At 44.0% G+C, this 12458-nt stretch overlaps 1 protein-coding gene across 1 annotated transcript in view; it reads left to right on the top strand.

Annotated features, from left to right (window-relative positions):
- Slc10a6 (solute carrier family 10 member 6) overlaps positions 1–10770 on the top strand; it is a 20501-nt gene extending 9731 nt beyond the window's left edge. Inside the window, exons 3-6 of the mRNA XM_028773705.1 lie at positions 697–785; positions 5925–6097; positions 8068–8225; positions 9733–10770. Of these exons, the coding sequence (XP_028629538.1) occupies positions 697–785; positions 5925–6097; positions 8068–8225; positions 9733–9938 (626 nt within the window). The 3' untranslated portion in view covers positions 9939–10770. The remainder of the gene's footprint in view (positions 1–696; positions 786–5924; positions 6098–8067; positions 8226–9732) is intronic.
- The last annotated feature ends 1688 nt before the right edge of the window (positions 10771–12458 follow it).

Genomic DNA, 12458 nt, shown 5'->3' on the forward strand with positions numbered 1-12458 from the left:
CTTCTTCTTCTTCTTCTTCTTCTTCTTCTTCTTCTTCTTCTTCTTCTCCTTCTCCTTCTCCTTCTCCTTCTCCTTCTCCTTCTCCTTCTCCTTCTTCTTCTTCTTTTTTTTTTTTTTTGAGACAGGGTTTCTCTGTGTAGTTCTGGCTGTCCTGGAACTCACTCTGTAGGCCAGGCTGGCCTCGAACTCAGAAATCCACCTGCCTCTGCCTCCCAAGTGCTGGGATTAAAGGCGTGTGCAGGACTCTACTTCTAACATCTAGATTCTTAGCCCCTGTGTGCTAGTTTTTATAGGCGGAGTGAAATAACCAAGGCATGATATTTATGAAGAAGAGAGGTTTACTGAGCTCACACTGTGTCTCACACATACTCTGCCTCTCACACTGTTCCTCACAACGCCAGGTCACGCCACATGTCCTTATGAGCCCTCTCCATGGCTGGAATGTTCATAGACTTAGAGGGACCATTCTCATTTCTAACCACTATATTTCTGTTGTCTGTAAAATTCCTGTGATTCCTTGTTGGATGACTCTGAGAGAAACAGTGGCCCAGGTAAGATGGCATGTATTAATAGCATGTGCTCTTCAAAAGAAATTGTCTTTCAAAGCTGTTAACTAATTGAAATGAAGATTGCTGGGAATGTAAGAGGCATTAGGGGAAGAGGAGACACTGTCTGATGGATTTTCTTTCTTTTTAGGAATTACCCTTGTGTCCATGGTTGTTCCTGTGGCCTCTGGCATCTATGTGAATTATAGATGGCCAAAGCAAGCAACAGTCATTCTCAAGGTCAGGAATCCCCTCCCATGCACATCACATCACCAGATGCAGAGACTAAAAGAACCAATGAGCTGTCGCAGTACAGCCCCTTCCGGTCCTGTGCCTGGAGCTCTGTTACTCCCAATGGCCCACACAGGCTGTGGCACCTTGGAAAACGTGATGCTCCAAGAGACAGAAACACTAGGGCTGGGCATGGGCTAAGAATGCCTGGCCCGGCCCCTCCCCTAGGCTTCCCACAAGCGCCTGCAAGGTGAGGCTCCTCCCTGCAGTGAGCACAATGCCCCAGTGTCGGGGAGCATGGGAGCTTTCTTAGAACAGGATGGAGAGCTGTCTTGCCAAAGCACTCCCAGGAACACACCACTAGACTTGTAATTGGTGTACACAGCAAGGACTGCTGACCTCATGACACCATGTCGATGTGGGTGAAATCACCCCGAAAGTGCTGAGGAGTGGCCACGGAATGGAGGGAAAGCAGGCATCCCAGCTTCCCTTGCTTCCCAGTGCTGTCTTTTGTCTGCTTGAGAAACAAGTACTTGTCCTTGCCAGATGACTGTTAACATCACCCCAGAAGACAGAAGTTTGTGTTTCTTCAATGCTGAAAAGGGATCTCAGCTTATTTTACATTATAAAGAAATGAGTGTTTGGGGGTTCATTGGAGGTTCAACAGAAACATTTGTTCATTTCAGCTTGGGGTTGATAGCTTGGTCCAACCTAAGCTCACTCTGTCTTCACTGCCTCCTTTCCTAGTTGATCAATGCCTAGTCAGAGCCAGACAGGATGGAGGAGGCAGGCTGTGTGTCGGGAGCACGGTGCCTTGCACACTGGAAGACTTAATTTCACTCTGGGCTGTACTCATGGGACAAAGCCCCTCCTTTCTCAGGCTTATCACTGTCACTTTAAAAGGGGGACACTCCCAGTGGGAAATGTTCACAGAGCAAGAGGACAGTGTGATCATGGAAATTTTCAAGTACTTTGTCATTGATTATTTTTTTTAAAAGGGCATTCAATGATGATGACAATTAAGAATATCTTACTTTAGCCTTTCTCTGCACTTGTGACTTTTGTCAGTGTTAGTGGAGAAACAGGATACATTTTTCTGTATGTCCATTTTGTTATCTGTAGAGAACAGGTTTTAAAACTCCTTTCTTGAGGAAAGCATGGTGGCACACGCTTGGAATCCCAGCATGTGGGTCACAGAGGTAGGAGAAGTGTCTGCTACATAATAAATCTAAGCTTAGCCTGAACCTCATGGGACCCTATTGTCCTCCCCCAAGCAAACAAATTCTTTCAGCAATTCTCTGGGATTTATATTAGAACATATTAAATAATATGCATAAACTAGACCCCACAGTTTAATCATTATTTTAGTATTTTTATTTATTTTGAGGTATAGCCTCAATGTGTAGCACAGGCTGGCCTTAAACTCAAGGTCCTGCTACATCAGTTTCACAAGTAGCTAAGATCAGGGCCATGTGCCTACACTATGCATTGGCCTGATACAATGTGTCAGCTCTTATCCTTGGGTTTTACACACCTTCTCAGTAACATGCTTCTAAAGGATTTTAAACGTTGACATTGCTTTTGATAGAGGCAGACTCTGACAGTGAATGCTTTGTGTGACTCAGCATTTCCCCACCAGGCCAGAGCCCATGTGTCCCTGTATTTAGACCCACCCTCCAATCTATGGTACATTTCTTGTTTTATTTGTACATTAGTTACTTTTGCATACTTGTGGCAGCATGTGTGACCTAAGCAACTCAAGAGGGGGAAAGTTGGCTCACAGTATGGTCATTCAGTCTGTGTTCACTGAGTAGTGTGTTCTGGGCCTGTTTAAGGCAGAACATCATTGAGGCATGGATGTATGATACAAGAGAGCTGGTCAAGACAGGCAAGGGCCAGAAACAAAACACCCTCAGGGACCTGCACCTTAGTGACCCATTTATCTAGTTCTCACGTCTCGACCTTAATGCTTTAGCACCTTTCAAAATAGTGCAACTGCTAGATTTCTAGGCTTTAACACAAGAACATGCAGGAATTGTTTCATATTCAAACCATAATAACTTGTTTCCATTTTCTTTAGTACTTCAGGGACTCCTTTGGGTCTTAATACTTCAAATAAAGACTGATATAGTAACTAGGTCATCTTTCCACAGTCTGCTGTCCCTAAGAGACCAATGAGAGCTTGCAAAAATCCAAATTGCTCTAAGCATCTTGTGGTCTAAACTCAGACATTAGAATGTTTTGGATTTATTGACATTTTTTAAGAGAGAGAGAGGGAATGGGAGAGAGAGAAGGGGAGGGGGAGGGGGATAGCAGGAGGGAGAAGAAGAGGGAGAGAGAAAGGGAGAGGGAGAGGGAGAGGGAGGAGGAGGGAGAGAGAAAGAAGTTATTATATGTAGCTCAGGTTGTCTGGGAGCCAGGCTGGCCTAGAGCTTGTGGCAGTCCTCCTGCCTTTATCTCCTTAGTTCTGGGGTTCTAGGTATATGCCTCAGCTCACATCCAGATATTGTTTTCATTAAATCACAAAAATAAGAGACAGTATCCATGTGAGGGAGGATAGAACACTTCTCTTCATGTTTGCTCAGATAGTCTAGTGGAAATGGGTATGTTTTTGTCTTGGTAGAGAGAGGCAGGGGGATAAACAGTAGGAGGGTGACCATGAGGTTGATTGTCAGGACAGATAGGCCATGAACAGGTGCTACCAGAAAGGGGCCTTTGGTGTGTGTGTGTGTCAGCTGCTGCTGTCATTTGCCTTTCTGAGATGTCAGGTTTGGTCCAGTGTGTGAGCTGGAGATCTTAGTGCCTGTAAGAGGTGGGACCTGCTACTAGGTAATCGAGTCATGAAGGCATCCCTTGTGGAAGGCGTGAGTGGAGGCCTGAGGGGCTGGGTTAACTCATGTGAGGATGGCTTGCCATGCAGAGCCTGGCACTGTCTCCAAGTTCTTTCGTACACACTGTTTACCACTCTCTCCTGTGGTCACACTACTGTGACGACATCTGTCATGAGACTTCAGCAGTGCTGAGCGATGCCATTGTTCCTGACTTCTGCATTTCAAGTCAAAAGAACTCTATAGAAAGTGCCCCGAGTCGAGTATTTTGTGACAGCATTAGAAATGGAAAAGAAGACACTGTCAGGGTCTGGATATTTTATAATTTCATCTTATTTATGAAAGCCAAGTCCTCCAGTTTACTTCTCTACTTGAAAAAGAAATATGCTGGAGGCAGAGGCAGGCGGATTTCTGAGTTTGAGGCCAGCCTGGTCTACAGAGTGAGTTTCAGGACAGCCAGGGCTACACAGAGAAACCCTGTCTCGAAAAACAAAAACAAACAAACAAACAAAAAAAGAAATATGCTGATCCTAAAATAAGACATTTCTGTCCAATCCTACTAATTTCTTACAGTTCAGTCTCTTCACTATTGTGGAGCTGGTATTTTCCTAGATACAGTATTTCCCCATTCAGTCTTGCTTTCTCGAGGTTCTGCTCTCTGAGTTAAACTGTAGAAAAACATATTAGATGGAAAAATTCCAGAAATAAACAACTCATCTATTTTAAATTAGGCAGCCTTGTACTTAGTGTAATGAAATCTTGCACTGACCTGTTTACAACATGAGGTGTCCCTTCACCTTGTCTGTGATGATTTGACACCAGACTCAAGAAGGTTTTATCACAACCTCAGGTCAGGAGAGTCCTTCCTAGACCGGAAGATCTCTGAAGTCATTGTCCTTAGCATCTAGTTAGCTTTAATCATCAACTTGACACAGTCTAGTGCTATCTGAGAAGAAAGCCTCAACTGAGGAGTTTTCTGGATCAGATTGGCCTTCGGGCACACCTGTGGAATGGTTAGTCTTATTGATTGATGAAAGAGGGCCCAGACCACCATGGGTGGCACCATACCTAGGCAGATGGTCCTGGGCTTTATAAGAAAGTTAACTAAGCTGGGAGCTTAGTTAACTAAGAAGGAGCTTTATGGATCCAGTTCCCAAGGGGCTACCTATGGTCCAATAGATGGCCCTATCCCTATGTACACACTGGCAGCTGTAATTGGACCTCATGACTTTAAGAGAAAAGAACACATGAAATTGGGCGGAAATAGTGGTAATGACATAGAGGAGTACTGAAGAGGAGGACATGGGGAGGGATTTGATTAAGACCCATTGTAGGCATGTATGAAATTCCCAATAAATAAAAATAAGATCAGCTTAAAAAAACAAAAAAAAACAAAAAACAAACAAACAAAAACAACCTTGGGCTGGTGAGATGGCTCAGTAGTTAAGAGCACTGACTGCTCTTCCAGAGGTCATGAGTTCAAATCCCAGCAACCACATGGTGGCTCACAACCATCTGTAACGATATCTGATGCCCTCTTGTGGGGTGTCTGAAGACAGCTACAGTGTACTTACATATAATAAATAAATAAAAATAAAAAAAACCCTTAATGTCTTCAACATTTTTCCATGAAATATTATATGTTACATATGTAAGTAATGTGTGTATATAATATTTATTTTTAAAAATTTTTTTTAAAAAAAGAAAAGAAAGCTAGCTAAGCACGAGGCTGAGAGCAGCCCAGCAAGCAGTGTTCCTCTGTGAGTCCTGCCTCACGTTCTTGATTTCTTTCAGTAGCGGACAGAAACCTGGAAATGTAAGCTCAATAAACTCCTTCCTCCTCTATGTTGCCTTTAGCTAGGGTGTTTCATTACAGCAAGAGAGAGGGAAGTAGACTGTAACGATGTTAGTGTCACTATTTCTATTACTTCCCATTTATTATTTACATGTCTTAAGTCTGTGTATTTTTGTACCATTATCCCTGGTCTTGGTCAGGGATAACCCATCTGCTCGTCTGCCGCTCGTCTTTAATCTACTTCATCATAGTTACGCCTGCACAGCAGGAGCACAGCCCAGGTGTTGTACAGGATACAGCATTAACCATATCTGAGTTCAGGAACTCGCTGGGCACTGTGGAACACACTCATTGTGCACAAGACAAGGAAGGCGACTTTAACAGGAAATTGGATGTGGCAGCCTCTGAGTTCTTCTACAACTTCTGATGGTCAAACCTTTCACATCTGCGCTGAGCTTGGCATCGTGGAGGGAAGAACCCTGACATTGCTCACAGGCACTTACTTATCTTGCTGCTTTCCTGTAGGTCGGGGCCGCAGTTGGTGGTATGCTCCTCCTGGTGGTGGCAGTTACTGGCATGGTCCTGGCAAAGGGCTGGAACACAGATGTCACTCTTCTGGTCATCAGCTGTATTTTTCCCCTGGTTGGTCATGTCACGGGCTTCCTGTTGGCCTTCCTCACCCACCAGTCTTGGCAAAGGTACAGTCCCATAACCTATAAGGTATGTGTGTGTGGTGTGTGTGTGGTGTGTGTGTGTGAATGTGTATCTGAGTGCATGCAAGTGCCTTATGCGTGTTCATGGTTATTAATTCAGTACTTTTACTCTGGTTGAAAACAGGGTCTTGGCCATGTAGTTCTAGTGGCCTTGAACAATGTCCACCTGCCTCAGCCTCTTGAGTGACCGGATTAAAGATGTGTGTCACCACATTCTGTAGTAATATCTTCTAGAGCTAGCTCTATCAGATACACATGTGATTGTTGATATAAGATGCTAATTGCGTGCCTATTATAAAGGTAAAAATGGAAACAATGTAAATATCTAAGAATAGGGACATGTTTATTTATGAAGCATGCCAATGCTAGGTACGAAGCATCAAACCTCAATGATGCCAGGACGACACTCCAGAGCTAAACTTGTTTAAAAATTTTGATTTCTATTTTTTTTTGGGGGGGGGGGGGAGCAAAAAGAATAAGGAAAAATATTGGAAGAAATTGTAATTTTGAGCAGTGAAGTTAAGGGTGATTTCAATTCTTTCATATTTCCTGGGAATGTTTTTCATTTTTCAGTAAGTGGATTTATTTGAAATCAGAGAAGGAGTACAGTAACGTGTCTGGGTGGGGAAGGGTTAGGTCTGTCTTAAGCTGTTCCCATTCCATCTGGGAACGTTGTACAAGCACAGGGCGAGGCCCCACCCATCTATCCGGCTTTCTTCTTGTTGCAACCTGACAGACAGTTATGATTACTCCACTGATGAGGAAGCCCTTCAGGGAGGATTAGGAAGGTCATCAAGGTCCTAGAGCTAGAAAGTGGTAGAGTTTGGTTTTGAACCTGGGCTTGTTTCCTGGTCAAGGGCATAGACTGCTGAAGGCTTGAGGCTGATGACCCGGTTTGCAGAGGAAGAAAGAACTCTTATGACAAGGTGTTGTCAGCTCTTTAGCCTTTCTCATATCTCATAGCCAGACAAGGACCAGAGGTAATTGCATTTTCTTTGTGGGTGGTCCCTGTGAGCTGCAACTTTGTAGCACTGTGACTTTGAGCTAGGAAATCTGAGGGAATTGCTTTGCACAAAGGTAAGGAAATACAATGTGGCTCAGACCTTGCCACTCAAAAATTTTCTAACCTCAAATTGCACACCCTGTGGCCTCCATGTGGAATCCCAGCTCCAGCTGAACAAACGGCTTTTAACCTTTCACTTTACGTATGTCGGCTGCGGGCTCCATATAAATCGAGACAAATGGAGATGCTTGACCCAACCTCCATGCTCTAGCTTGTACTTCCCCTTTCTCTCATTTTTTTTTCCATCTTCAAGTAAGATTCCTTTCATTTTCTGCAATCAAAACAAATAAACAAACAAAATACAACAGATGAAAAAAAAGTAGAAATGAAAGAAATTTATTATTGAACTCTTTACCAAAAGCAACCTTTCCTGACATTTGCTTTTCATCTAGAGTTTTTGGTGCTTTTTAGTTTGTTCAGTTGCCAGCCTCTGACTCAGTTTCCCATTCTCATCTCCTCCAGTCCTTTGCATGTGGACTGGCTTGCACTACAAGAAGCACCTCCTCAGGAAACCATGCTCCCACTGTGCATGCAACTTTTCCTTCTGCCTCTCCCTGACATGAGTCACCCTTTCCTGTTCTGTAGCTCCAGCCTCTGCAAAGCTTTCTGGAGTTACTTTCACTCGGCTGAGTTTCTGTAGCATCTTCTGGGCCTGATCACTAGTGCACATTGTTTTCTGGTGTGCGTGCTGTCCTTCTACCCCGAGTTCTTGGTTAGGGATGTTGAGATCCTATATTTCACAGGGCATCCTTGCCATATACACATGAGGACCCCACTACTGTCAAGGAACACATCCTTTTTGTTGCCTGAGCCTGTACTTGTCCTTATTCAAAGGGAACGCTCAAGCATGCCCTTTTGCTACTTTGTAATTCTTGACTCTTTTCACCACCAGGTGTAGGACGATTTCCATAGAGACGGGAGCTCAGAATATCCAACTGTGCATCGCCATGCTGCAGCTGTCCTTCTCTGCCAAGTACCTGGTCCAGCTGTTAAACTTCGCCTTGGCCTACGGACTCTTCCAAGTGCTGCATGGGCTGCTCATTGTAGCGGGTGCGTGAATTCCCTCTGCACACCAGTAACTGATTTATTAACACCTTCAAGCCAGCTTTTGGGGTACTGCTCTTGTGATGTATTTTTAACCTGATACTTTTGGGGATCATAATGTATGAAGCCAGGGTTCTTCAATGCAGTGGATGTTTCATAGAAAATACTTTAAAAGCCATTTGAGTGAGATCTTTTAAGCAGAAACAAGTCACTGCACAAAACCATCACAAGAGCTTTTATGTCCTGTCTTAGAGTCTTGAGCTTTACTAAATACTCAGTTGCTTCTGTGCTACAGACACTAAAACTTAGGCTGTGGCTGCAAAGTATTTTTCAAATACATAACACATACACAGAAGTATAGACACAGTGAGATTTTATGCACATGTATATCCAAAACAGGCTACTCTCCCATATGCTCAGCTAAATATGCATTATTTGTGGGTAAATCCTTATGTATGGAAGGGAAATTGCAAGAAGGTGTGAATACACACATGTACAGGTACATTTATTTTGGCCTTGGAATACTCTCTGAGTATGGTTAGTGATTATTTATAAACTTGATTAAAAATTGTATATTTTTCTATTGCTGTGATGAAATGCAATGCTTAAAAGCAACTTATAGAAGAAAGACCTTATTTTGGTTTACAGTTCCAGAGAGAGAGAGAGAGAGAGAGAGAGAGAGAGAGAGAGAGAGAGGGGGAGAGGGAGAGAGAGGGAGAGAGAATGAATGAGACCATAATGGTGAGGGAGGCATGGCAGTAGGAGGCAGAAACAGACAGTTTTATGCATACACGCATGCATACATGTACTTGCTTAGGTAGGCTGCTCATGTTTCACCTTTGAACAGGAAGCAGAGAGAACACAGGAAGTGGGGACAAGCTATAAAACCCTATCAGTGTCCCCAGTGAAGTATTGCCTCCAGCAAGGCTGTGTCTCCTAAACATTCTACAATGCCTGTAAACAACACTCCACACTGGCTACCAAGTGTTCAAATACACAAGCCTCTGGGGCCCATTCTCATACAAATTACCACACATACTGATTATTATATGCTATTGGTATAGCAACAGTGATGTGAGGAACACTTGGGATGGGGGTGGGGGGGAGAGGGGAGGAGGAGGCAGGGTTTCCTGGGGGATAGAAAAAACAGCTCTATTAGCACAATCTATTAGCACAAACTCCTGAGTTCTGAGACCCAAAGGTTTAGAGAAACCTCATGCTGAGCTTTGCAGCTACATCGCAGCACTCATGCAAGTATCAGAGGCACAGTAAGCACCTCACAAGGGTTTGTTGACTGAGTGAATAAGCTCCAAGAGAGCTGATAAACAAATCCCAACTCTGGATAGAAAGATCCATTCTGCTACACCACATGTGTTCATTCTGCAGATTTATTTTCTCCTTTTCTTCCCCTGTTTCCACACATGGATCTCCCCAGAGTATGGATGAATATGTGGTGTCCCTCAGTTGTGCTCTCTGCTAAGGTGATTTTAATGCTGCTTGTTTTTATGCCCAGCATATCAGGCATACAAGAGGAGACAGAAGAGCAAACATAGGAGGCAGCACCCAGATTGCCCAGACATCTTCTACGAGAAGCAGCCCAGAGAGACGAGTGCTTTCTTGGATAAAGGGGACGGGGCTGCCGTAACTCTGGGGCCATTGCAGCCAGAGCAGCACCACAGGGCTGCTGAGCTGACCAGCCACATTCCTTCATGTGAATAGTGGGAGACACAGACCAGCTTGGCCCTCCATCTTCCTCTGTGGCCAGTGAAGACCATGTGTGATTGGCAGTAAGCAGCAGGCATCTCCCCGAAAAGCTGTGGAATGTAACTCGAGAGAGAACACCATGTAGAGGAGACATCACTCATACTGCAGGACGGAGCGTCCACAAGCTTCTTGACTTTAGGCAGGTGCTCTGGAGGACTAGCAGAGACACTAAGAGAAGCTTAGCTTCAGTGATGTGATTCTTATTCTTAAAGGAATCAGACATCGTTTAATTATTATTATGATTATGTGTGTAACACAAGCAGGCTAGCTCTGTCTCTTGAGAAGGACAGGTGCCCAGAATCTCCAAACCGTAGATACACAGGCTCGCCCCAGTCTCCAAAACAACAGAGACACATGTGCATCCGTTCACATATTCTGAGCACCAAATCACCAGAAAAGCCTGTAGCTTGTTTCCTGGTGTTTTGATAGTCGATCAATGATTAGCTCAAACATCTTTGTACATCTGTGTTACCTACCTCATTCTTTAGAACAGTGGCTGCATCCAAGTGTTGTATAATATAGGACTATAATTTATTGAAGGAATCTTTATTAGTATTTAGATACCTTCCAGCACAAGGCTGCTGGGAACCCCTGGCCCTCACCCCACGTCCCCATAGGCTCCTTCCTGCAGCTCCAGTGGACAGGCCCACAGCTCCTCAAAGTTCTGGATAGACTGTTCCGTCTCAGAAGGGCTTTGTCGTTCACTCTCACCAGTCCTAAGAAATGATTTCTCATCTCTTTGACTTGTGAAAACATCTCATTAAAATTATGATCTCAGGGGCTCAGAGGTTAAGAGCACTGGCTGTTTTTCCAAAGGTCCTGAGTTCAATTCCCAGCAACCACGTGGTGGCTCACAGCCATCTGTAATGGAGTCTAGTGCCCTCTTCTGGCTTGCAAGTATACATACATGTAGGCAGAATACTGTATACATAATGAATAAAAAAAATTAAAAAAATTATGATCTCAAAATTATCAACCAGAACACTTTTATGTTCATTTACTTCTCTGTGTGTTTGTCCCTGTCGTTTTTCTTTTTCTGTGATATTTTTCTATTGCCTTTTTTGAAGACAGGATCTCACAGGGTAGTCTAGGGTAGCTTTAAGCTTTCAAAAGATCCTCCTGCCTCAGTCTCTCTTGTCCTCCCAAGTGCAGTGTGAGCCACTGTTCCCAATGGCTTTGCTTTTCCTTTGGAGTCAACTGTGCCCTGGTCCTGGGTACTGCCACCAGTCTCTCAGCTTTTGTGTCTTTGGCTGTTGAGATTCTTCTAGTTCTCTAGTCTTTTAAAAAATGGTGGTAAAGGCCAGAAGCCGGGATGTTAATTTTTGTGTAGGTTATAGGTTGTCATATGCCCCCAGGAGAGAATGCATGTGGCGTCTTTGCAGTTGTTTTTTTGGGACTTCCAGCTTTCCTCTCATTGGTAGGAATTTGCCACATGGTAGGTGGTGCCTCGCAGGGAGTAAAATCTGCCCCTCTCTATCCTGACACCATTAAAAACAGTTTCCTGTTTGCTCTTTTGTTTCCTCTATGAATGTAATATGTGGGTGGCTATCCCCATTGTTTTTTAAACACATTCTTGGTACAGTGTGTTAAAATTCTATTTAAAAAAATCTGTTCTTGCCGGGCGGTGGTGGCACACGCCTTTAATCCCAGCACTTGGGAGACAGAGACAGGTGGATTTCTGAGTTCGAGGGCAGCCTGGTCTACAGAGTGAGTTCCAGGACAGCCCGGGCTACACAGAGAAACCCTGTCTCGAAAAAACCAAAAAAAAAAAAAAATCTGTTCTTTACTTTTGTTTATGCAGGTGTTAGGGCTCATGGCATGCGTGTGGAGGTCAGAGAACAGCCTCATGTATTAGTCCTCGCCTTCTGCCTGGCTTAAGGTGGGATCTCGTGTTGGCCACTGTGTGTACCAGGGTGGCCGGCCAGTGAACTTCAGGGGTATCTGTGCAGTCTAGGTTCATTATCACAGCAGCATATACTCAACCATGTATCTCTTCTGTGCACACTGAAATGTTTCCTTTATCCCATAACCTCATCCATACATCTTATTTATTTTATTTACTTAGTGGTGGTAGGGTCTGAACCCAGGGACTCACGCATACCAGGTAAGCCCTCTGCCACGGAACACACATACAGTCCTCTATGTAATGGCTACGTTGTTGATTTTTGTAATGTGAGAGAGCGTGTAATCTGGGGTTAAATGTTTTACTCATTTGTCTTGTAAGTTTTCTCCATGTTTTGGGTGAGTGTGACTTCCGTGATTCTTAAGACAGTTTTCCAGTTCAGAGTATTTCTGTGGCAGTATAAGAAGGATTCAGAAAAACAAATATTCACGTTTGTAACGTGATTGCTAGTTCCTAGCTGTTGTTTTACTACTCAGGGAACATTTGCTTTCCATTTGATAGATGTTCAGATGAGAGCTGGTCGGCTGTGTATGGCCTCACAGGAATAGCAGAGCAGAGAGCAGAGAGCAGAG

This window comes from Grammomys surdaster, unplaced genomic scaffold (assembly GCF_004785775.1).
Source record: "Grammomys surdaster isolate TR1022 unplaced genomic scaffold, NIH_TR_1.0 233, whole genome shotgun sequence".
Lineage (NCBI taxonomy): Eukaryota > Metazoa > Chordata > Mammalia > Rodentia > Muridae > Grammomys > Grammomys surdaster.